Source organism: Natrix helvetica, assembly GCF_964273705.1.
Source record: "Natrix helvetica genome assembly, chromosome: 4".
Lineage (NCBI taxonomy): Eukaryota > Metazoa > Chordata > Lepidosauria > Squamata > Natricidae > Natrix > Natrix helvetica.
Window position 1 is genome coordinate 11410454 of NC_138550.1, and position 25930 is coordinate 11436383.

At 46.5% G+C, this 25930-nt stretch overlaps 1 protein-coding gene across 7 annotated transcripts in view; it reads left to right on the forward strand.

Moving 5' to 3' along the window:
• FAT3 (FAT atypical cadherin 3) overlaps positions 1–25930 on the forward strand; it is a 569348-nt gene that overhangs the window by 400268 nt on the left and 143150 nt on the right. For all 7 annotated transcript variants that reach the window (XR_014175185.1, XM_081950682.1, XM_081950676.1 and 4 more), the window contains one exon: positions 13579–13718. Coding sequence is in view for 6 of the 7 variants with exons in the window: in XM_081950682.1 (XP_081806808.1) it covers positions 13579–13718 (140 nt within the window). In the remaining variant the exon portion in view is untranslated. The remainder of the gene's footprint in view (positions 1–13578; positions 13719–25930) is intronic.

A 25930-nucleotide genomic window follows, 5' to 3' on the forward strand; every position in this document is an offset into this window, starting at 1 on the left:
CACATAATGTACAGTATAGGTCTGTGATAGCCAACCTCTTGCACGTGTGCCACAGTTGGCATGCAAAACCCTCTCTGCGGGCACGCAAGCCGTCGCCCTGGCTCAGCTCCACCGTTCATGCGGGCACGCGTCTCCCGCCAGCCAACTGATTTTCAGGTCTCTGCCACGCTTGTGCGGGGGGGGGCACATGCGGGAGATGCGCGAGGGCAGGGGGTCATGCACATAATGTGCAGGGGTTGAGGGGAGCATGGGGCGGTAGTGCCCCCTCCCCCGCAGCCCATTTTTGGTGCCAAGAGGCTGCAGGGAGGCCTGCCAGGCCAGAAATGGGGCGCAGGGAGGGCCATGTGGGAGGGTCACACATGCATACACAAGGGGATGGGATGCGCGGGATGATGTCACACGCACATTGCTTTATTGCACCCCTCTCATAACTGTGAGTGGGAACTTGGGAGTCCTAGTGGACGGCCATTTAAATAGGAGCCAGCCGTGTGCAGCAGCTGCCAAAAAAGCCAACACAGTTCTAGGCTGCATAAACAGAGGGGTAGAATCAAGATCACGTGAAGTGTTAATACCACTTCATCATGGTGTACAATGTAATATAAAGTTAGTAACCCAGTTGTTAAGTGAATCTGGCTTCCCTCGGTGACTTTGCTTGTGAGAAGGTTGCAGCTGGTGACGCGACTGCAACCGTCATAAATACGAGTCAACTGACTCCTATTTATCTGGGAGGCTGGAACAATCGTGTGAGAAATGGTGGTAAGTCACTGTTTTCTGTACCATTGTGACTTCAAACAGAAACTAAATCAACTGTTGTAAGTCGCACACTACCCGTACTTGGGCCTCATTTCATTCAGTGTTTTGTTGTCCAGATTAGCTTTCAGGTGATTTGAACATCTAGAAACTGCCAATTTGGAAATATTATGCTCCATGTAGTGTTAGTCCATGTTCAAACTAACACTGCATGTTAGAATGTAATGTTAGTGTGTTAATGTGTTCAGAAATGGCATATTACCAATTAGAACAGTTTCCCAATCATGGCAACTTTACGACGTGTGGACTTCAATTCCCAGAATTCTACAGCCAGCCAGTGGAATTCTGGGAGTTGACGGTCGCACATCTTAAAGTTCTCAAGATCAAAAAACACTATATTAGAAGGTTTACGTAATCCAGGCTTGGTGGATTACATCATAGCTCTTCTGCGACTTGGTTCCCACTGCTTTCTTTGACTTTTAAAGCTCCAACTTGGCCTTCGTCCAAAAGCCTTGGAACTGCAACCACAAGAATTTCACGCTGACGGGAAATTCAGGGAGTTGTCGTTCCAAAATTGTTTGAAGATAACCACTTTGGAAAACTGAATGGTCTCTCAAGATCTTCTGGACTTGTTTCGGTTCTGTGTGTCGAGGTCCGATGATCTGGGTTTGAGGTCTAACAAGACAGGACCTTCTCTGTGGAAGTACCAACTTCTTGAAATTCCTCTCCAAAAAGAGTTTGCCTTGCTTCTTCCTTACTCCTTTTGAGTTGCAAAACAAAGGTAGAATTCTTCTGAATGGCATTTATGTTATTTTAGTTAGGCTCCTTTCCAAGTGATTATTCCTTTTTGCTGATAATCAGTATGTGATGGGATTCAAAAAAAATTACTACCGGTTCTGTGGGCGTGGTGTGGCTTGGTGGGTGTGGCAGGGGAAGGATACTGCAAAATCCCCATTCCTTCCCCACTCCTGGGGGAAGGTTACTGCAAAATCCCCATTCCTTCCCCACTCATGGGGGAAGGTTACTGCAAAATCCCCATTCCCTCCCTACTCCTGAGGGAAGGATACTGTAAAATCACCATTCCCACCCTACTCCTGGGAGAAGGATACTGTAATATCCCATTCCCTCCGTGCTCCTGGAGGAAGGATACTGCAAAATCCCCATTCCCTCCCTACTCCTGGGGGAAGGATAATGCAAAATACCCATTCCCTCCCCACTCCTGGGGGAAGGTTACTGCAAAATCCCCATTCCCTCCCTACTCCTGAGGGAAGGATACTGCAAAATCCCCATTCCTTCCCCACTCCTGGGGAAAGGATACTGCAAAATACCCATTCCTTCCCCACTCCTGGGGGAAGGTTACTGCAAAATCCCCATTCCCTCCCTACTCCTGAGGGAAGGATACTGTAAAATCCCCATTCCCACCCTACTCCTGGGAGAAGGATACTGTAATATCCCCATTCCCTCCCTGCTCCTGGAGGAAGGATACTGCAAAATCCCCATTCCCTCCCTACTCCTGGGGGAAGGATAATGCAAAATACCCATTCCCTCCCCACTCCTGGGGAAAGGATACTGCAAAATCCCCATTCCTTCCCCACTCCTGGGGGAAGGTTACTGCAAAATCCCCATTCCCTCCCTACTCCTGAGGGAAGGATACTGTAAAATCCCCATTCCCACCCTACTCCTGGGAGAAGGATACTGTAATATCCCCATTCCCTCCCTACTCCTGGGGGAAGGATACTGTAAAATCTCCATTCCCTCCCTACTCCTGGGGGAAGGATACTGTAAAATCCCCATTCCCACCCTACTCCTGGGAGAAGGATACTGTAATATCCCCATTCCCTCCCTACTCCTGGGGGAAGGATACTGCAAAATCCCCATTCCCTCCCTACTCCTGAGGGAAGGATACTGTAATATCCCCATTCCCTCCCTACTCCTGGGGGAAGGATACTGCAAAATCCCCATTCCCTCCCCACCCCATTAATCTCCTTCCAGCTCCGTTCTCCTGTGCAGGGCAACAGAAGACCCAGCCGATCAGCTGAGACACGGGAGGCAGTGAAGAAGGGGGTGGAGCCAGCCAGAGGTGGTATTTGCCAGTTCTCTGAACTACTCAAAATTTCCGCTACCGGTTCACTAGAACTGGTCAGAACAAGCTGAATACCACCTCTGGTATGCCTACAGTGTTTAATTTGCAAAGTCGGCTGGCGACCCCCAGGGGGAGAGCCTTCCCTGTGGGAGCCCCTTCCCTCTGGAATGAGCTGCCCCCGGAGCTTCGCATAATCCCTGACCTCTGGTCCTTCCGACGCGCCCTAAAAAGTTGGCTTTTTCAGCAAGCTGGCCTGGCCTGTTAATTTTAACTTATTTTAAATGTATTGTCTTTTAAATTCGGTTTGTTTTTTTGGATATGGATTTAATTTTTTTTTCACTTTTGGGATGTGTGTTTTTTAATGTTGTACGCCGCCCTGAGTCCTTTGGGAGAAGGGCGGCATATAAATCCAAACAAACAAACAAACAAAGTTTAATAAGACAGGTAATTATTATGGTATGTCTTATTCACCATCTTAGAGATAACTGGTTGATAGGCAATTTATATACACAGAATCCCAAATAGTTGAATGCATCTGTCAGGGGATTGTACTACAGGTAGAACTGAACTAAATTTTTATGTGAGCAGAATTCCTTCGGCTGCCTGGAATTCAGCTTAAATAAATTCTGTCATCCCCAACCATCAAGACAGATTCTTTTAATAGGTGAAATAAAAACCACGTAGATGTTTTTTTTAAATAAAATAAATACAAAGAAGGACAATTATGGGAGAGGAATCACATTGTATGCCAGTTTGGCAGATGTGTTACAGATGATGGAGTCTACCCGCTGGAACGGCTTGTACATCCATGAATCTTTCTCGGCTGCTGTGTGTCTCACAAGCACTCGAATGCATTGAGAGGAGTGGCAGATAATTGCAAAATTGCCTCCTTTTGAATGGATGCAACCTCTGAGAACCAAGCAGGAGTATTTCAGCTTTCTATCTTCTGAATGCAGAGCCAGCCAAGATGAGCTAAACGTGCCAGATCAAAGAAGAGCAATCAGTGGCTTTTTATAAACCTTCCCTTCTTTTGCAGTCCATCTCCATGTGAACTGTAACTCAGGAGCTGAGCATTTTCAATGTAGAAGGTCCCAGATTAAATCTTTGCCTTTCTTAAGTGTTACCGAAATTAACTTCCAGCATCCTTCGCCATTGGTTATATAGATCAGGGATGCTAAGAGTTTAGGTTTATTCATTCCGTTTTGCATGCAAAGGCCCATGGATTCCCCATCCTGACTTTTATGTTTTCAGCTGCCAAAAAAAGCCAACACAGTTCTAGGCTGCATAAACAGAGGGATGGAATCAAGATCACGTGAAGTGTTAATACCACTTTATAAGGCCTTGGTAAGGCCACACTTGGAATACTGCATCCAGTTTTGGTCGCCACGATGTAAAAAAAGATGTGGAGACTCTAGAAAGAGTGCAGAGAAGAGCAACAAAGATGATGAGGGGACTGGAGGCTAAAACATATGAAGAACAGTTGCTGGAATTGGGTATGTCTATTTTGATGTAAAGAAGGACTAGGGATGACATGATAGCAGTCTTTCAATATCTCAGGGGCTGCCACAAGAAGAGGGAGTCAAGCTATTCTCCAAAGCACCTGAGGGCAGAACAAGAAGCAATGGGTGGAAACTAATCAAGGAGAGAAGCAACTTAAAACTAAGGAGAAATTTCCTGACAGTTAGAACAATTAACCAGTGGAACAGCTTGCCTCCAGAAGTTGTGAATGCCCCAACACTGGAAGCTTTTAAGAAGATGTTGGATAACCATTTGTCTGAAGTGGTGTAGCATTTCCTGCCTAAGCGGGGGATTGGACTAGAAGACCTCCAAATGTGCACCAGGTCTTTCCTCAACAGCAGACATATCTGCATTGACCAGTTTCTGCAACTATGTTGATGCGTGACTTCAAAACAATTGTTGCACCCTATTGTTAAGGGCATATCAACATTTGCCTAGCAATTTCTCAAAGTGTTTCTCAAATTTCTCAAGTGTTTATCTGTGAAACAGGATTCAATTTTTCTAACATTCTCAGGAAGCTTGAGATCGGGAGAGGTGGGGGGGAGGATGGATGGAGGCAGACATATATATATATATAAAAGCCAAATACCACTCACTCATCATGAAATCTCCAGAACCGTAAAGCCTATAAACATGAGGTTTGGCACGTATGTTCCTCTTGGCTTCTAGGTGCTCGCTAAGAAAGGAGTTTTCGAAATGACCATCAGATCATTAGTATTTCTTATACAGTAATTAACATGCTCTGATGCTAAGGAGTTCTACTCCCCCTCCCCACCTGAAAAGAATTCTGTTTCAACTGCCAGTTGCCTCACATTCCGTTACCTCAGTTCAAACTGGCAGACGTTACACTCCTTCACACAGGAGCAGTCTGGGGCTCCTTACAGGTGCTAAATGTCGGTACCTCACCACAATGTCTACACCTTCCAACTATGGAACTGCTTCCAGACTCAAGGCAGTGGAAGCGATATTCCCTTATATGTTTTAAATTTATCTTGGTGATTTTTTTAAGCTGACATTGTTGGAAGTAGCAGAGAATATAGTCCTGTTTCATCCTGCACATCACTCTGAGTTCCTCCCATTGTCCAGTCTGGAAAAAAGAAAAAGAAACAAAAAAGATTTGACGGAAGGAAGGCTTTCAAAGCGAGAAACGATTTCACAGTGGAAGTCAGTCTGTTCACATACGCAAACGCATGTGCCTGCATACACATGCCCACATAGAGAATGAGAGCTCTTGATCATTTTTAAATTCAGTAAGCTAAGCATAAGAATACCGCACTACTCCCGTGGGAATTTCTCAGTAGTTCTCTTTTCCTTTAAAGGAAATATTGATGGCAAATACTCTTTCAACAAATTGAGTGAGAAATTGCAGAATAAAAAAAAAACAAGATTTCCCCCCCCCCCCTTTCCGCAGTACTAATAGGTCATACTGTGCAAGCCTCATACATCAGCCACTTCTGGAGAAAACAAACCGCAAAGTGTTTCCCTGGCATGTTTTCAGTTTGCTTATGGCACCCTATTCAACTATCAAACTCTTGCACGTACCCCATACGTTAGTAAAATAATACTCAAGATTTTGTAATTCAGACTTCAGCAATGCACACTACAAGAATTGCCAGATGTGCAGGCTGGATTCAGAAGAAGCAGAGGAGCCCTAGTTCACATTGTTAACTTCCATCAGACGATGGAAAAAGCAGTGACATTCCAAAATAATATTAATACATATATGCATGTATGTATGTATGTATGTATGTATGTATGTATGTATGTATGTATGTATGTATTTGTGTTACAACCCCTGGTATGCCTAAATATGGGAGGAAGGTCACTACTCCCTCTTTCTGTCCTTCGGCTCATCACAGAAGACCATGCAGGCAGAAAACCATATTTTTATTTTTAATGTTGCCTTTTTATATTTGTGTTGTATTTGTACTGATAAATAAATAAAGGGAGACTAGTATAGATCTATTTCGAGCTAATTAGCTCTCATCAGCTAGCCATACCCTTACTGGGATTTGAACCTGGGCTGTATTATATACATATACATATAAAAATATGGTTTTCTGCCTGCATGGTCTTCTGTGATGAGCCGAAGGACAGAAAGAGGGAGTAGTGACCTTCCTCCCATATTTAGGCATACCAGGGGTTGTAACACAAATACATACCTATTTCCCTGGCTCAACTGATAAGGAGGAGAGCCTGTGGCTTAGTGGCTAAGACTCCTGCCTAAGATATAATACAGCCCAGGTTCAAATCCCAGTAAGGGTATGGCTAGCTGATGAGAGCTAATTAGCTCAAAATAGATCTATACTAGTCTCCCTTTATTTATTTATCAGTACAAATACAACATATATCTATCTTTGTTTTATCGATTACGCTAAGGCTTTTGACTCGCACAAACCACAATAAACTTGTGGATAGTTATTAAAGTGATAGATGTATCAGGCTATCTCCTCCACCTATTGCAGAATTTGTCGGATGATCCAGGAAGGAAGAGGGTACAATGACATTGTTTAAAATGGAGAAAGGAGCATTCCAAGGTTAGGTACCATCACTTTGTTCGTTTGACTTAGATTCACAACATACGAGAAATACTTGGACTAGTAGAAATAGAAATTGGTATCAAAATTGCTGGAAGAATCAATAATCTCAGACGTGCTGTTGACACCATTTTGATGGCTAAATCGGGGAACACTTAAGGAATCTCTGACTAGACGTGAAAGAAGAAATTGAAGTCAGCTCATTTGTTTTAAAAATTGAGATTTTTTTTTTAAGGGCAATGCCAACCTAATGCAAAAAGATGGAGAAGAAGTTGAAGTAGTAGCAGGGCTTATCTTCAAAATTCAACAAGGATGTTGACTGTAGTAGCCATTAAATAAAATGATGTTTGCTCCCTTTGGAGAAGGTACTAGATATACATGTGGTCAATACCATGAGTTTTTTTCCCTAGTTGTAACGTAGGACTTTGAAAACTGGGATCATCAAAAGTTCTGTTGGAGAAAATTGTTTTGAATGCACTGCACAAAAAAGCAGTCATTCGGTTCCAGATGAAATAAAACCAGACTTCTCACTGGATTATACAAACAATGAAGCTGTTCTGACCTAGGTTTCCCAAGAGCATGAAGCAGACTCCTCGTCCCGATAAAACCTCTTTTATTTAAGTTAAAGGGAATTCCTCTCCCGGCAAAGTCCTGGCAAATAGTCTTTCATGAGATTTCACAACTACAGACCTTTATCAGGCTTGGAGAGTTGCCAGGCCGATATCTTCCAAACGCCACGCTGTAGCAGCAATTACTTAGCAAGAAGTGAGGAACAGATCTTCCACCTTAATGAATTGAACAAATTGTCTCCTGCAAACTCCCCTCCCCTTTCGCTCCTCTTTATTCCCTATGGGAGGGGCCATTCACCGTCCACCTGTCCCAAGTTGGCCCTTGTTCCATAGCTGTTCCCTTCTCCTGGCAACTCTGCACATGTGCACATGGGGAACAGGCTCCAGCTGTTCTTCTGACCCACTGATGTCTGACTCCGAAGGCAGCTGATAACTGTCAGACGGCCCTGGTCCCATCTCTGCCTCCGACGCAGAGCCCTCATCAGTGCCTTCCCCAGACTCCAGGACTGGCCCATGTTCCCTCCCAACCTTCTCACTCTCTGAGTCTGCCACCATCTCTGCTGGCCCCTGGTGGGCTACAATAGAAGCTAAAGCGTAAATATTTTGGACCTCATACAAAGGTGGAGCCCTCTCTACTCCTGTGTTTAGAAGTATTTAAGAAAGCATCTTAATGGTGGCTTCCACCATGTTTGAGGTTCATTCCACCTTGCAAGGTGTGAGAAATTCCAAACCAGTCCTGTTCCTCCCAAGTATCTATGGATCACGGCTCTCTCACAACAGCGATTTGAGGAGATCCTCTCAAAATTCATCTTCCTTTTCCCCCTGGAACGTTGTGTTTATGAACGATTAGCTTCCGTTTATTTACTCTGCTATTTCAGAAGTTGGTTGCTGCTCTTTTTGTTTTTAAAATCCTGCATGGGAGCAGTTTGCTGCATCTTTGATTTTATTTGAAGTGCTGCAGCTACATTGTACAGAGGTGCACTTATAAAATTCTGCCAAAAAAGAAAATCTTGCATGCCTGACCAGTTGTAGTAAATGAATCCTGATAAAGTCTCAAAAGCTTCGGACAAGTGTTGTTTCAGCAAGCTTCCCATCCCAACTGACTTGAGGGATGGTATCTATTCTGGTTATTAGATACCTGTACATTTGGGGTTTTTCACTGTAACCTTTCAGGTTTGAAGACACTCAAGATTGGGAGGAGGTTATAAATAGAGTTCATAAATTAAATAATTAAAAAAATAAACACCTGGAGATGGCATAGATATGTCAGGCACAAAAAATCAGGCTCACGCATAAGTTCCAGTTCAGAAGATCTATTACTCAAGCCTATATTCAAGAACATAGTCAACTAACAGTCAACAAAAAATTGGCATTAGATAAAGAGTGAATGGAATTCATGGTGGGGACGGACACTAGATTTGAATTGTTTGTGGACATATAATGATTCTAGGCTAAGTCCTCTCTTGACTCTGCCTTCTGCCTTTGCCAGCTTTCTCCTACAGAGACGATAATATATGTTTCTACGCAAGAGGAAAACAGTCATTTGTCAATGCATTTTTAAGTTTCCCAGTCTCTTCTGCATGCCTAGATTTCCTACAGATCTCCACCCCAAGTACTAATGCCAAGTGACTGTTGGCCCTTTGGGAGACTTCATGGAGGCCTTACAAGGCCTTGGGGAGATGTTGCAAAGAGCCAGTAGCTGCTTTAGCCGGGTATGCCTCATCAGCAGTGGGAGGAAGAAGACACATTGAGATGAACCAAAAGCAGAAGATCGTAAAAAGTTTGACCTAAATAAGGGTACTTAGTAAAGTGTATGGATTGAAGCAACAGACCTTGAGCATTAAGGTAGCCACCTCCTTGGAAAGATTCGATGTAGCTGTTCCAAAATCCTTTCCTCAATTATTTGCTTCTTTGTTTGCATGCAAAGGCACTATTGTTGTTGGGCTATCCTGAAGCAGAGCAGCTGTTCATGGACACATATCTGTAGATAACCAGGAACAGCCTTTGATGCAGCTACATCGAACCTTCAGGAGGATGCGGCTGTTTTAATACCTTGTTTCCCTGAAAATAAGACCTCCCCGGATAATAAGCCCATTCGGGCTTTTGAGTGCATGCACTAAAATAAGCCCTCCCTGAAAATAATCCCTCTCCAAAAATATTGCAACATAGCAGCAGCCATGAGGTGATCGCACTCACCTCCTCCTGCCCCTCAAAAATAATAAGACCTCCCTGAAAATAAGGCCAAGCGCTTATTTTGGGGGTCAAAAGAAAATAAGACCCTGTCTTATTTTCGGGGAAACACGGTAGTCTCAAGAGAGAGATTCCACACCAGCCAGCACCCTCTGTAAAGTGTTTGTCGCAAATGACTCACCCTTGGAAAAGATTTAAAAGATTAAAGGTAAAAGTAAAAGTTCCCCTCGCACATATATGCTAGTCGTTCCTGACTCTAGGGGGAGATGCTCATCTCCGTTTCAAAGCCGAAGAGCCAGCGCTGTCCAAAGACGTCTCCATGGTCATGTGGCCAGCATGACTAAACGCCAAAGGCGCAAGGAATACTGTTACCTTCCCACCAAAGGTGGTTCCTATTTTTCTACTTGCATTTTTATATGCTTTCGAGCTGCTAGGTTGGCAGAAGCTGGGACAAGTAACGGGAGCTCACTCCGTTACGCTAGGGATTCGAACCACCAAACTGCCGACCTTTCTGATGGACAAGCTCAGCGTCTTAGCCACTGAGCCACCGCGTCCGACTCTTTGGGTTTAAGTCAAGCTAATCTATGCTTTCATTACTACAAAAAGCACCCGCTTCCTTTCTAACTTTTAATTGCTTCTAACTTTTAAAATGCAGAACTTTTTTGTTTTTACTATTAAGTCAAGAATACTCTGATAATCTTTTGGTCTTCTGATTTCTCATTATGATTCCAATGAAGCACCTCCAATTATTGCCTCCTCTTCCTCCTCCTCCTCCTTTGCCTCTCAGGGTTATCAATTAAAACATTATCTGCAAGAAAGCACTCCCTGTCCCAAGGCTTAAGCGGGCTTTATCACAGATTTCTTGCATGAGAAACAAAACCCATCCCTTCTCTTCTTTGGAAAGGCTTTTGCGGAGCCGAAATCAGTGTGGGGTGATCTTCCCTTTTTTTTTGCCAGAGAAAGAAAAGGACAAAGGGCTGCTTTGGAATAAAGAAAAAAAAGGCAATAATGAAAAGCGTATAATCCAATGGAAATATTTTAATGCATTAATACCATTATGGGTTTAATTGAATGTCAAGAACAGTTACGCCACTGCTTAACGGTCAAATGCTACGCAGCTCAGAGAAGAGATAAGTTGCTAAGACATGCGTAGAAGGTTGCATGGGGAATAGGTGTATTTTTGGCATCAAATCAAATTAGCCTCGGGTTCAAAGGGCCATATTCTTTTTTAAAGGCGGAGGCGCGGATCTTTGGGGAGAACTGGGCTTAAGCACGATGTGTCCTTAGACCAAGCCGAGGGGACGCGGCTCTCTTCGCTCAAACATCTGTTTGCTTCCTTAGCCATCTACATTCAAACCCTCGCCTCACAGCTTGAGACAAATCAAATTGTGCCGTGCAAAGAAGTGGTGGCAGAGACTGTAACATCAATCTGCTGGATTGAAGGAAAACACATTATTGAATGTTCCCCTGCATATACGGTCTGCCTGTATAGAGGGGGTGGGAGGGAAAGAACCTTTTTGTATAGAGCAAATCACCACTTTGGGAGGGGGGGGGAAGCTGAAGCTATCCTTCTTGCAAATGTCGTGATTTTTATTTTGTAAGAAAGCTTAGAGGACCCTTGTGGGACTCGGGGAGTCATTCCTGGAAATACAGATGAGGCCAAAACTGGCTCTCTTTATTTAATTAAACATATTTTTCTTTGCTTTTCTTTTTTTTCCCCCAGTAAGAATAATTTTTAATCATGAGAAGCCAGATGTCACATGGAACCTGATCCTGTTATGGGATGAATTGAGAGAGGTTTTTTTCCCATCCGTTGGCTTTTTCATATCTCATGTTGTCGACCCCAGTTTTGGCTCCTGATTTCTAGTTTATGGAAATGGAGAAGTTTAATCTTTTTTAAAAAAATGTGAAGCCTGTCCAGGGTAGGAGAAGGCGGAAAGAGAAATGTGTTCTTACCTAGGCTTCCTGAGAAAACTCACGTCCTGTTCGCTCCCCGTTTATGTCTTATAGGAGAGGCCAATCATCTCCAAGCCTTATTCCCAAGTCAACCCTGTTTTCTTAATTGTTCTTGCCTTCTGGCACCTCTGCGCATGCGCACACTGGGAACAGGCTCCCTCTCTTCTTCTGCCTCGCTGATATCAGGCTCCGGAGGCAGCAAATAACTACCAGATGGCCTTGGTCCACTCTCTGCCTCCGACGCAGAGCCCTCGTCCGAGCCATCCCCCCAGACTCCAGGACTGGCCCAGGCCCTCCCCCTCCTCTCTGATGAGACTCGAACTGCCAAATTGCAGGCAGCTGGCAGTCAGCAGAAGTAGCCTGCAGAACTTCATTCTAACCACTGCGCCACAAACAGTTCTTAGGAGGGAAGTTCAGAAATCATGTTAGAAAGTATTATTTCACAGACGGAGTAGTGGAAACTCGGAACGAATCTCCAGCAGAGGTAGTAGTTCAGTCATCATTAATGTAGTTTAAACATGCTTGGGGATAAGCCAGGGGTCAGCAACCTTAAACACTCAAAAGAGCCACAAAGGTCCTAACCGGAAGCCCCCTGTTCAATTCTGGAGCCAACCCGAAGTCCAGTTCCCCCACCATAGAGTCTCCTCCTAGCGTGCCGTCCTTTTTCCTCTGCTGACCGGAAGTCCGGTTCCCCCACCATAGAGTCTCCTCCTAGAGCAGCATCCTTTTTTCTCTACCTGTCCTAACCGAAAGCCCTATCAATTGTGGAGCCGACTGGCGACAGGGAGCCGCAGCAGAGGGGTGAAAGAGCCACATGCGGCTCCGGAGCCACTCAGAGCCGCGGGTTGCTGGGATAAGCACATGCCCCTCCTCCCCCCCAAAAAATTAAAGTAAATATAAATAAAATATAAAAATAAATAAATAAACTCAGGGTAAAATTCAGTTGAGAACTACTAGGTCTTTTTCTGCCACCAGTACTTTATGTTTCTAATCATGTACAAGAAACAAGTTAAGGACCGCCGTCAGCACTTCCCCCTTCGACAAGCATATATGTATATGATATTCACTCTTCCCTCTTTTTTAAGAGTCTTGACACATCTCCCTAAAGATTTTTCTCTCCTGTGTCTCCAGGAGGAAGCTCTTTTCGCCAATCAAGAGAATGACACTCTCTCTCTCGCTCAGATCAATGGAGACTTTTTTTTTAACGCATGGGAAGCACTTACGTGCCTACTAATTGAAAGAAAACCAAGATTTGCTTTCAAATGCACTGCCACGAAGACAGTGGGGGTTGTGTGCATTAGACTTCCTTTGTGTGTTCGGTGATCCCGACACACGCTAAACAGAAAGTTGTGGGTTCAGTGCTAAAGTTGCCCTACGTATATTTGACATTTAACGGAGAGCGGGGGGGGGGGGGGGGTGGAAGTGTGAAAGTTCTTGACTGGGTAGCCAGTCCTGTTAGTCTAGACGTTTGGGCTAATTAGCCAACCTGGTTTAAAGCCGCTTTCTATGAGAGATGATATTTCTTTTTATGAAGAGGGCTGTTAATTAAAGGAATCAACTCTTGTTAAAAACACGTCTGTTGCCCTGCTAGTGCTGGACAGATCATGTGACATGAAAACGATGCTCAAATCCTGATCTCAAAGGCATAGGCAACAAAAAAAATGGGGCTTTGGTTAGTAAGTAACAACTGTGTACATCTACACTCCGCATGGATGCATTGCTGAATTTTTTGTCTGCAAATATTGGTTGTTATTTTTCTTCTCCCCTTCCTGTCCCTTGTTGCCATCTCTGTTTTGAAATATAGAAATGATGCCTGAAAGAGAAAAATTAGCGTAGAACAAGGATGATAAGGGCATGTTTTGTGCAGTGTGAATCAGCACATCCTGGTCTGTGCCTGTTGCCTTAGGTATTTTATTGTCTCAAATCCAAAGCATTCCATGAGTGTAATTGTACTTTCTGTTGTAACGACAACTAGGGGGGAATTTCGAGAGCTCTTTCGAAGCGGACAAAGGTGTGGGGACGATTGTGGTCGCAAAACCCTTGGACGCGGAGCAGAGGTCGATGTACAACATGACAGTGGAAGTCACCGATGGAACCAATGTAGCCAGCACTCAGGTAGCATCTATTATCACGTCTGTCCCAATTCTCACATAAAAGTTATTCAAATGATCCTCTCATTCGTGAATACCTTGATCTTGTTCTCGTGAAGGGAATTGTCAGGCTTTCAGTCATTTCTTCTTTTGGACCGTTGGCCTGCCACACTTTCTATTATTCTACTATGCTTTTTCTGTTGTGGGAAAATGGGAGTGGCGATTGTAAGGAGTTACATACTATGTAGCCATAACAACATTCTTTCTAGAAAGCCAAGGTCATCCTTTGTGTCTGCACCTCTGCACCTGACCAGAATTGGATGGGTGGAACTGCCAGCATGGCAGTGGGAGATTGGACCATGTGATGGAATTGTGGGTGTGGCGGCAAGATCCTGAACTTTCAACTGGGTGGGGAAAACCGGGAAGCTTTCAGATTCGGGATTTCCTAGATGTGCCAACATGGCTCTCTTAATAAATTGAAACTTTGAGGAATGCTTTGCCTCAGACTCTGATTTACTTTTGGATGCTATTTAGAACCCTGACAGGAAGCTCTTAACCAGCTAAATCATGTATTTGCTTCTTGCGTGCGATTATTACATGTATGTATTGTACCAATTCAAAGGTGGGACGGTGGCCTAGAGGTAGAGCTCTCACCTCACAATCAGGAGGCTGTGAGTTCGATCCTAGGTAGAGGCAGATATTTGTGTCTCTAGGCACACTGGGAATATATCTGCTGGGGGGAAAAGCTCCTCATTGGCAACAGGAAGAGCAGCCGGCCAGTAAACGCTCAGCTCCATTTAGTTGCCCAAACTCCATCCCGCAAAGGATTATGGGGTCATTAAAAGAGGATGAGGATGATTGCACCAATAAAGGAGAATATTTGTATCTCAGGGTTTTAAATGAGGGATCCTTGGTCTCTCTGAGCTTCGTTGTTTTCTTGCAGATATTTCATTACACTGATGATGTTACCTAGCTCAGTAATGAAACGTCTGCAAGAAAACCGCCAAGCTCAGAGAACACCAAGGACCCCACAATCCTGTGTTTCTCCATTCACATCCCGTTAAAAATACCTTTCTGGCCAGCCGATCTTGGGACTCGTACTTAACTTTCTGAAGATGATCCTCATCGCATCTGTGACTCCCATAGCATTTGTAGCTGTGAGCAAAAACATTGTTTTGTTGGTTTTCCCCTCCAACGGATTCGAAACCAGTGAAGGGATTAGTCATTTCCTGATGACCCTGGACAATATCTCCTTTCCCATCCCAGCAGCGTAGATTTTTTTTTTGCTCTTTATGCTCAAATGCACCTGCATTTTATTTTTTTATTTTTGGTGATACTTGCCAAATGGAGGGAGCAAGGATAATTCTGGGGAGGGGAGGGGGGGAATGGGTAGCAGTTAAAAGAGAGAGAGAGAGATCCAATAATTCAGTAGGTTTGTAAAGCTGTAAATTCGCCTCCCGTGGCCTTCTGAATGCGAGCCACCGAGCCACTGAGCTCCAATTTGTAGAATGAAACGACATATATATGTATAATTGGATCGGGCTTGCCGGCGGCGTTTTTCTTTTCTGCCCTGGCAGTGTGTTGGCTCTGCTGCCGGAAGGAGGCAAAAGATGTTGTCGAAATGCCAGAAATGTTTTCCTACCGTAATGTGGTCAATGAGGTGGATCTGGGAAACTCTCTCCGTTTCTATAATGAGATGGCAGCCACTCAATTACAGGTCTCCAGCTTGGGCAGGACCATTTCCTTTTCCCTTCTGAGCCCTCCGCATATGGTCCATTACTGCCGTAGTAAAGGGAGTCCAATCATGGTGGTTTACAATTCACACAAGGGTTAAGTTTTACTTGCGAATGGCTTTGATGGCAGCTAACCAAAAGAACTTAAGGGATCTGAGCTAAGGCCTTGTCAATTCAGGGCTCGGGAAATTCTCAGCCGTTTGGGGCTAGGAGAATGCGGGGTTAGAAAACAACGAATCCAAGTGGACTCCCCAAAGTAACCGCTTTAACGGATTTAACAGACTTGGAAGGGGCCTTGGAGGTCTTTCAGTCCAACCTCCTGCCCAAGCTGGAGACCCTACACCATTCTGACAAATGTAACAAAGTGAAATGCAATGGTGGAAAAAGTAAAGTTCTAAATTTAGGCAAGAAAAACGAAATGCACAGGTACAGTATAGGTGGTACTTTGCTCAGTAGTAGTAACTGTGAAAGGGATCTTGGAGTCCTAGTGGACAACCATTTAAATAGGAGCCAGCCGTGTGCAGCAGCTGCCAAAAAAGCCAACACAGTTCTAGGCTGCATCAACAGAGGGATAGAATCAAGATCACGTGAAGGGTTAATACCACTTTATAAGGCCTTGGTAAGGCCACACTTGGAATACTGCATTCAGTTTTGGTCGTCACGATGTAGAAAAGATGTGGAGACTCTAGAAAGAGTGCAGAGAAGAGCAGCAAAGATGATTAGGGGACTGGAGACTAAAACATATGAAGAATGGTTGCAGGAACTGGGTATGTCTAGTTTAATGAAAAGAAGGACAAGGGGAGACATGATAGCAGTGTTCCAATATCTCAGGGGTTGCCACAAAGAAGAGGGAGTCAAGCTATTTTCCAAAGCACCTGAGGGCAGCACAAAAAGCAATGGGTGGAAACTAATCAAGGAGAGAAGCAACTTAGAACTAAGGAGAAATTTCCTGACAGTTAGAACAATTAACCATGAAACAACTTGCCTCCAGATGTTATGAATGCTCCAACACTGGAAGTCTTTAAGAAGATGTTGGATAACCATTTGTCTGAAGTGGTGTAGGGTTTCCTGCCTAAGCAGGAGGTTGGACTAAAAGACCTCCAAGATCCCTTCCAACTCTGTTATTATATTATATTAAATAGCAGTCCAATCTCTTCTTCTCTGCAGTGATGAAGCTCCCACAACTTCCTAAGGCAAAGCTGTTCCATTGGTTGATTGTTCTCACTGTCAGAAAGTTCCTTCTTATTTCCAGGTTGAATCTCTCCTTGGTCATTTTCCATCCATTATTCCTTGTCTGGCCTTTGGGTTCTTTGGAATATAGCTTGACCCCCCCTCCTCTCTGTGGCAGCCCCTCAAATATTGGAATACTCCTATCATGTCTCCCCTGGTCCTTCTTTTCACTAGACTAGCCCTGCCCAATTCCTGTACCATTCATTGTATGTTTTAGCCTCCAGTCACCTAATCATCCTGGTTGCTCTTCTCTGCACTCTTTCTAGAGTCTCCACATCTTTTTTATAGTGTGGTGACCAAAACTGGATGCAGTACTCTAGGTGTGCATGAGTTCTCCTGATCGGCTCTCAGTCTCTTGGAGAATGGAAAGCTACTAGTGAGGATTTCAGTTCCCTTTGAATGCCTCTTTGCAAAGACCTGAAGCCGAACAGTGGTAGCAGTAGACATGGGGAGAACATTAATTTATTGTCTGAGAAATTGGATGAAGGAACCCGTCAGGTTGATTAACCTCAACAAAGCTTGAGCCAGAGACCCTGCGCCAGCCAGAGGATTTTGTCTACATCCTTTCCAATAGAGGGTTGTTTGATTACAACGGTCGCGGGGAGGGGGGGATTCGAGGACAAGAGAAGATCACAAGGTCGGTTGGGAGACCGTGGTTGTTGGCTATGCTCGGTCGTTTGCACCAACCCCCGCAACCTAGGTGGCCAGGAACTACAGAGCCCGGGCCTACGGCTGATGCTTTGCAACGCAAGGTCCGTAACCAACAAGGCCCCCCTCATTAATGAGTTGATCTCTGAGGGGGAGCTAGACCTTGCAGGGATAACGGAGACCTGGTTGGGCCACGAGGGTGGTTTACCCCTCGTGGAAATGTGCCCACCAGGTTTCCGTGCATTCCATCAGCCTCGGGCCCTGGGTAAGGGTGGTGGGGTGGCGGTAGTTATATGGGAAGCTCTAGAGCCAAGGGAGTTCACTGTTCCTCAGATATCTGGGTGTGAGTCCCTCGGTGTGAAATGGGGCCCAGGGAGGCAGTTGGGTTTGCTGATTGTATACTTGGCTCCTCACTATACATCAGCAACCCTGCCCGAGCTCCTCGAGCTGATCTCGGAGACGGCGGTTGAGATCCCCAGGCTTGTGGTTATGGGGGATTTCAACCTGCCGTCGACGGGAACAGCGTCTGAGGTAGCTCGGGAGTTCATGGCTTCCATGACAGCCATGGGCCTGACCCAGTTAATTCAGGGCCCCACACACGAAGGAGGCCACACATTGGACCTTGTTTTTGTATCTGAGCAGTGGACGAGTGATCTGGGTAGAGGGGATTTTACTGTTACACCCCTGTCATGGTCAGATCACTCATGTCTCCGGCTTGACTTCCCTGGCGCTACCCCCCACCGCGAGGAGGCGGGACCAGATGGTCCACACTGGTACCGCCCCAAGCACCTGATGGAGCCGGAAAGGTTCCAGACGGAGCTTGGGCCATTACCTGTAGCCCTGACCCGCGCTCGGTCGGAGGACCTAGCGGCCGCCTGGAATAGGGCGGCGGCTGGGGCCTTGGACCGGGTTGCGCCTTTGCGACCTCTCCTGTGGCAGCGACCCACCCGGGCTCCTTGGTATACCGAGGAGCTGAGGGTGATGAAGCGCCACAGGAGACGTCTAGAGAGCAGGTGGAGGTCCTCACGCTCCGAATCTGATCGAACACAGGTAAGATCCTACTTGCGGACCTACCTTGTGGCATTAAGGGCGGCCAAACGTAGATATTGTGCCACCCTTATTGCGTCCGCGGATAACCGCCCTGCCGCCCTGTTTAGGGTGACCCCGCTCCCTCTTGTCACAGAGGACACAGGGGGCACCCTTACAGGGCAGAGCAGAGGAATTTGGGGAATATCTGCAGGACAAAGTCGCTCAGATCCGGAGCGGATGGGCCCCACTCAGTGGACCAGACGGGCCGCCAACAGCGAGTCTTGTGAGACCATCCTGGGAGGAGTTTGATTCTGTTGCCCCCGAGGATTTGGATAGGTTGCGTGGACGGCTGCGACCCACCACATGTTTAATGGACCCGTGTCCCTCCTGGTTGGTACTGGCATCTTGGGAGGTGACCCGAGGCTGGCTTCTGGGCCTGGTGAATGCCTCATTGGGTGAGGGATCCTTACCAACCGCCTTGAAAGAGGCGGTGGTGAGGCCCTTACTTAAGAGGCCTTCACTCGACCCAATGGAGCTAGCTAATTATCGTCCAGTCTCCAACCTTCCGTTTCTAGCGAAGGTTGTTGAGAATGTGGTGGCGCAGCAGTTTCCACGACACCTTGACGAATCCGAGTATCTAGACTCACGCCAGTCCGGCTTCCGACCCGGGCACAGCACAGAGACAGCCTTGGTCGCGTTGGTTGATGATCTCTGGAGGGCCAGAGATAGAGGTTGTTCCTCTATCCTGGTCCTATTAGACCTCTCGGCGGCTTTTGATACCATCGACCATGGTATCCTATTGCGCCAGTTGGAGGGGATAGGAGTCGGAGGTACCGTTTTGCGGTGGTTCGGCTCCTACCTCTCCCACCAGAGGCAATGTGTGTTGACAGGGGGACAGAGGTCGACCCCGAGGCCACTCACTTGTGGAGTGCCACAGGGGTCGGTCCTCTCGCCTCTCCTGTTCAACACATATGTGAAGCCGCTGGGTGAGATGATCCGTGGTTTTGGGGTTGAGTATCACCTCTACGCTGATGATACTCAGCTGTATATTTCAACTCCAAACCACCCCAACGAGGCTGTCGAAGTGATGTCCCGGTGTTTGGAGGCCGTCGGGGTCTGGATGGGGGACAACAGACTTAAACTCAACCCCTCCAAGACTGAGTGGCTGTGGCTACCGGCACCTCGGTTCAGCCAGCTGATCCCATCGCTGGCCATAGGGGTCGAACAATTGCCCCCTGTGGAACGGGCGCACAATTTGGGCGTCCTCCTTGATGCCCGGCTATCAATGGATGACCATGTGGCAGCCGTGGCAAGGGGGGCGATCCACCAGGTTCGCCTGGTGCGCCAATTGCGCCCCCTACTGGACCGGGATGCCCTACGCACGGTCACTCATGCGCTGGTGACGTCCCGCCTGGATTACTGCAACGCTCTCTACATGGGGCTGCCCTTGGGACGCGGCCGGAGACTGCAGTTAGTTCAGAACGCAGCTGCGCGGGCTGTGATGGGGAGTACGAGGTACTCCCACGTAACACCTCTCCTGCGTGAGCTGCACTGGCTGCCTGTGGTTTTCTGGGTGCGTTTCAAGGTGCTGATTACCATCTTTAAAGCGCTCCATGGCACGGGACCTAGTTACTTGCGGGATCGCATCCTCCCACATACATCCCTGCGGCCAATACGCTCACACAGGGAGGGACTTCTCCTGGTGCCGTCCACTAGGCAATGCCAGCGGGCGACACCGAGGAGTAGGGCCTTCTCTGTGATGGGCCCAACCCTCTGGAATGACCTCCCCCCCGACATTAGGGGTTTTTTAATTTACTGTATTTGTTTTTAGGGGTTTGAATTTATTTTATATCTGCTTTGTACAGTTCTTTTAACTGCTTTTTAACCTCCCCCATGTCAATTGTCAACTGTACATATTTAATTTTATTGTATCTTGTTATATTTTGTATGAACTGTACACCGCCCCGAGTCCCTTTTGGGAGAGGGGGCAGTCTAGAAGCATTAAATATTATTATTATTATTATTATTATTATTATTATTATTATTATTATTATTATTATTATTATTATTATTATTATTATTATTATTATTCACTTCTTGTAGTCATCTGGCAGTTTGCAATATGTTTGCATTCATCTTTTCCCCATCTGAAAAATTTGGGAAATGGAGCAGCTCTTCCACTTAAATTGACTCACGGGTTGTGAACACAGTGGTGCGTTCTCAGATGACATTTAAATTATGCCTCTTTCCAGCCTCATAACCTTCTCCTTCTTCCTTCTCATACTCCAGAGGAGCAATTCAGAAGCCACTCGTTTTAGAATGTATTTCAGCCTGAACTGTGTTTTCTAACAGATTAACAGAGTTGGAAGGAACCTTGTAGGTCATCTAGTCCAACCTTCCCCGCCCCTCAAACAGGAGACCCTACACCATTGCTGACAGATGGGAGTCCAGTCTCTTCTTGAAAGCTTCCAGTGATGAAGCTCCCACAACTTCTGAAGGCAACTCATGTTCCATGGGTTGATTGTTCTCACTCTCAGAAAGTTTCTTCCTTATTTCTAGGTTGAATCTCTCCTTGGTCGGTTTCCATCCATTATTCCTTGTCTGGCCTTCAGGTGCTTTGGAAAAACCATGGTTTACGTTGGCCGCCTTTACAAACTGCTGTTTGAAATTGGCTTGTTTTCAATTAATCAGAGTCCGCGGTTTGAATTAGCAAACAGGTCACAGCGAACAGTAAAAGCTTCTGTGGTTTTTCTGCCAGAAATACCCTTACTTCGGGGCTCATGAGATGTCCGTGATAAACATACCTAATCTAGCTCAGGGGTGTCAAACTCGATTTCATTGAGGGCTGCATCAGGGTTGTGTTTGACCTCGGGGAGCCAGGGTGGACATGGCCAAGGTAGGGGTGGGCAGCTCAACGCCACTTATGTCGGGGACACCTGTGATGGCCAAGTGCTAAGGCAGGATTTCCCTCAGACCCTCCCTCACTCTCATTATAATTCATTCCTTCCTTCCTTCCTTCCTTCCTTCCTTCCTTCCTTCCTTCCTTCCTTCCTTCCCTCCCTCCCTCCCTCCCTCCCTCCCTCCCTCCCTCCTTCCTTCCTGGGGTGAATCCAGCAGGTTCTGACAGGTTCTGGAGAATCGGTAGTGGAAATTTTGAGTAGTTCGGAGAATCGGCAAATGTCACCTCTGGCTGGCCCCACAATGGGGTGGGAATGGAGATTTTGCAGTACCCTTCCCCTGCCACGCCCACCAAGCCACACCGCGCCCACCAAGCTACACCCACAGAACCGGTAGTTAAAAAAAATGAATTTCACCACTGCTTCCTTCCCTCTTTCTTTCTTTTCTTCCTTCCTTTTCTTCTTCCTTCCCCTCTTTCTTAATTTTCCTTCCTTGCTCTCTTCCCATCTTTCCTTCTTTGTCTTTGTCTTTCCCTTTCTCCTTTCCTGTCCCTTCTTGCATGCTCAAATGCAAAAGGGGAAATATTTAAATATTTCTCCTTTGGTTTTGTTTTTAGTTTGTTTTGCTAGCCGTCTGCCAGTGAAAACGGAGCTCGGGAGGGCCATACCCCCCCCCCCCGGGTCCCATTTTCAGCCACAACAGCCTCCTGCAGCCCTCTGCCAGCGAAAAAGGAGCACTGTTTTCGCTGATAGAGGCACCACGGGCCGGTCCTTTGCTGTTTCCAGGGTGGCCCTGCAGGCCAGATTTAAGTACCCCACGGACCACATCCCCCCCCCCCGCAGGCCTTGAGTTTGACACCCCTGATCTTGCTGGACTGTACAGCGAAGAAACTTCTTGGATGAGAAGCAAAATGATACCAGAAAGTCCAGTTCTTTTAAAAATAAAGCCCTTTGGTCTTTTTTGTATCATTTCTAATCCTATGGCAGAATCTCAGAGACACAGAATATAAAGTTACAGGCAAATGAATTCATTATCCAAACCACTCACTGCTTATGGGGTACTGTTTTCATACAGTCTGATCTTCGCCACCTTGCAATTCGCCCCTAAAATAGATATGCCAGATACAGTTATTTTTGATTACTTGATTTATTACCAGCTTTTCTCAAGCATGAAAACTTGACACGGGTCTCACATTCGCAGAGCATTTGTTAATAGGAATAGAATTATAAAAGTATTACCAAAAATAAATTGGCTTGCCTAGAGGCAAGGAGGCCTGGCTGGGATTCCTTTTCTGGGCTTCTTAAAGTCAGATCCAACTGTTTTAATTGATCGTTGTGACTCTTTTGCTGCTACTGGTCTATCTCTTAAGGTTTATAGGGCAGACCCCCTCCCCACTTAAGATTTGTGTGATGTGACAAGTAAGACAGCAGCAGCTGCAAATATATACTTGCAGTCCAGTGGTGGGATTCAAAATTTTGTACTACCGGTTCTGTGGGTGAGGCGGGGCAGGGCTTGGTGAGCATGGCAGGGGAAGGATATTGCAAAATCCCCATTTCCACCCCACCTCACTAACCCCCTTGCCAGCTCTGAAGAAGACACAGCCAATTAGTTGGGATGCCGATCAGCTGGGACTTGGGAGGTAGCGAATAGATGGGGGCAGAGCCAGCCAAAGGAGGTATTTGCCGGTTCTCAAAACTACTCAAAATTCCCGCTACCGGTTCATGAGAACCAGCCGAATACCGCCTCTGTTGCAGTCTCTCATTCTTTCCCCTATAGCACTGAGGGCTAACATTTTTCTCCTCATGTGCCAAATTTGCACATGCGCAACAGCACACACGTGTGTGCCCACACCAATAATGCAATGCGCCCTGCATATGTGCGCATGACCCCCGTGCTCCCCCCTGCACATGCACGCAACACCATCTGCAGCCTCGTTTTGGGCCTAGCAGGCCTCCCTGAAGACTCCTGGGACCAAAAACATGGCGCGGGGGGCACCGCACCCCTCTCGCAGCTTGTTTTAGGCCTACCAGCCCTCCCTGAAGCCTCCTGGGACCAAAAACATGGCATGGGGGGCACCGCACCCTCTCACAGCTTGTTTTGGGCCTAGCAGGCCTCCCTGAAGCCTCCTGGGACCAAAAACATGGCGCGGGGGGCACCGCACCCCTCTCACAGCTTGTTTTGGGCCTAGCAGGCCTCCCTGAAGCCTCCTGGGACCAAAAACATGGCGCGGGGGGCACCGCACCCCTCTCGCAGCTTGTTTTGGGCCTAGCAGGCCTCCCTGAAGCCTCCTGGGAACAAAAACATGGCACGGGGGGCACCGCACCCCTCTCGCAGCTTGTTTTGGGCCTAGCAGGCCTCCCTGAAGCCTCCTGGGACCGAAAACATGGCGCGGGGGGCACCGCACCCCTCTCGCAGCTTGTTTTGGGCCTAGCAGCCCTCCCTGAAGCCTCCTGGGAACAAAAACATGGCATGGGGGGCACCGCACCCCTCTCGCAGCTTGTTTTGGGCCTAGCAGCCCTCCCTGAAGCCTCCTGGGACCAAAAACATGGCGCGGGGGGCACCGCACCCCTCTTGCAGCTTGTTTTGGGCCTAGCAGGCCTCCCTGAAGCCTCCTGGGACCAAAAACATGGCGCGGGGGGCACCGCACCCCTCTCGCAGCTTGTTTTGGGCCTAGCAGCCCTCCCTGAAGCCTCCTGGGAACAAAAACATGGCACGGGGGGCACCGCACCCCTCTCGCAGCTTGTTTTGGGCCTAGCAGCCCTCCCTGAAGCCTCCTGGGAACAAAAACATGGCATGGGGGGCACCGCACCCCTCTCGCAGCTTGTTTTGGGCCTAGCAGCCCTCCCTGAAGCCTCCTGGGACCAAAAACATGGCACGGGGGGCACCGCACCCCTCTCGCAGCTTGTTTTGGGGCTAGCAGCCTTCCCTGAAGCCTCCTGAAACCAGAAATGGAACGTGGGGGGGGGTGCAACATGCTCCCATGCCCCCCTCAACTCCCTGTGCATGTGTGCATGACCCCCACGCATGCACGCGCATCTCCTGCATGTACAAAAGAGAGACCTGAAAAATCAGCTGGCCAGCGGGAGGCACACACACACATCCGCGGTGGAGCTGAGCTGGGAGACGGCTTGCGTGCCATAGGTTCTCCATCACGTCCCTATAGGTTGTCAAGGCATTTACAGCAACATTTCATCTGATTAAAACATAAATGAGATATCACTGGCTTTATTTCTGAATGCACCTCCTGACCCAAGCAGGCAAGTTTCCAAAGTTACCGTTATTCAAAGGGAAGGATATCTAACAAGTTCATATCTGGATACACCTAACCAACACATAACAGACCTTATTGCCAGGAACAGCAATTCCCTCCAGCAGAAAAAATAGCCTTGGTATAAGTTATATTATTAGGACCCAGAGGGAGAAAAAAAATAATGGAATAAAATTGCTGGAATGCCGCAAACGTGGTTGGCTTGAATTGTCAAGGTCATTAGCTGGGGTTGCTGTCCCCTCGTTTTCCTTGGGCAACAAAATTCAGCGGTGAAAATAAGGCTTTCTTCTTGCATATGGGTGGTGTAAATTGTGTTCTCAGCATTTTCCTCCGGATACCTCTTTCAAAAAACCAAGGACACATAATTATTATTATTATTTCCAGTGAGGAGAATGGGAAGGAAAGGGTTTTTGTTTGCCTCTTTTCCTCCCCTAAAACATGGGTTTTTGCAAAAACAAAACAAAAAACTCAAAAAACCCTAACAGAAAGGAAGAGGAACCAGGTTCTCGATGAGAAAAATCAAGTTTTCCTGTTCCTCCTCCTCCTTTTCTTTTTCTTCTTCTTCTTCTTCTTCTTCTTCTTCTTCTTCTTCTTCTTCTTCTTCTTCTTCTTCTTCTTCTTCTTCTTCTTCTTCTTCTTCTTCCTGTTCTTCCTCCTCCTCTTCTTTCTCTTCTTTTTCTTCATTTCTTCTTCCTTTTCTTTTTCTTTTCTTCTTCCTCTTCTCTTCTCTTTTTCTTCTCTTCTTCTTTCTCTTCCTCTTCTCCTTCTCCTCCTCCTCCTCTTCCTCTCATTATAAACAGGTAATCCTCAATTTGCAACCACATTTGAGATGAGAATTTCAGTTGCTAACCAAAGGCAGTTGTTAAGTGAATCTGTACCTGGTTTTTACAGTTATTAACTGAATTTACTGCAGTTGTTAACTGAACCATGTGGTTGTCACACAAAGCTGGCTCCCCTATTGATTTTACCTATTGAAAGTTGGCTGAGAAGGACACAATGGGGAGTCACAAGGCCCCGGGACAGTTGTAACCAGCATAAATTCATGCCGCTTGCCAAACATCTGGGCAAGAAACAGTCCAAACATACTGTACATTGGAGATTTTGTTTTCCTTTACATTAATAATTGTAAATCTGTTGGGGTTTTTTTTTTTTTTTTTTGTAAAATACAAGAAGAAAATTCAAAAGGATGTGAAAAACGCCACTCAAAAAGGGCAAAAGCGAAATAAAAGTTTGGTTGCAATGGCTTCTATTTATTGTAAGCTTCACGTGTGATATTAAACATTTCCTCTTCCTTTCTGCTAAATGTTATTTTCTGCTCTAAGGGAGACGTTTTCCCCACTCCCCTGTGGTTTTAAAAAGTAGTCCATGCCGTAGCCTGAGCAGCTGCTACTCATTCCTTCTTTTTTGCATAAACCACGATATTTGGGCTGA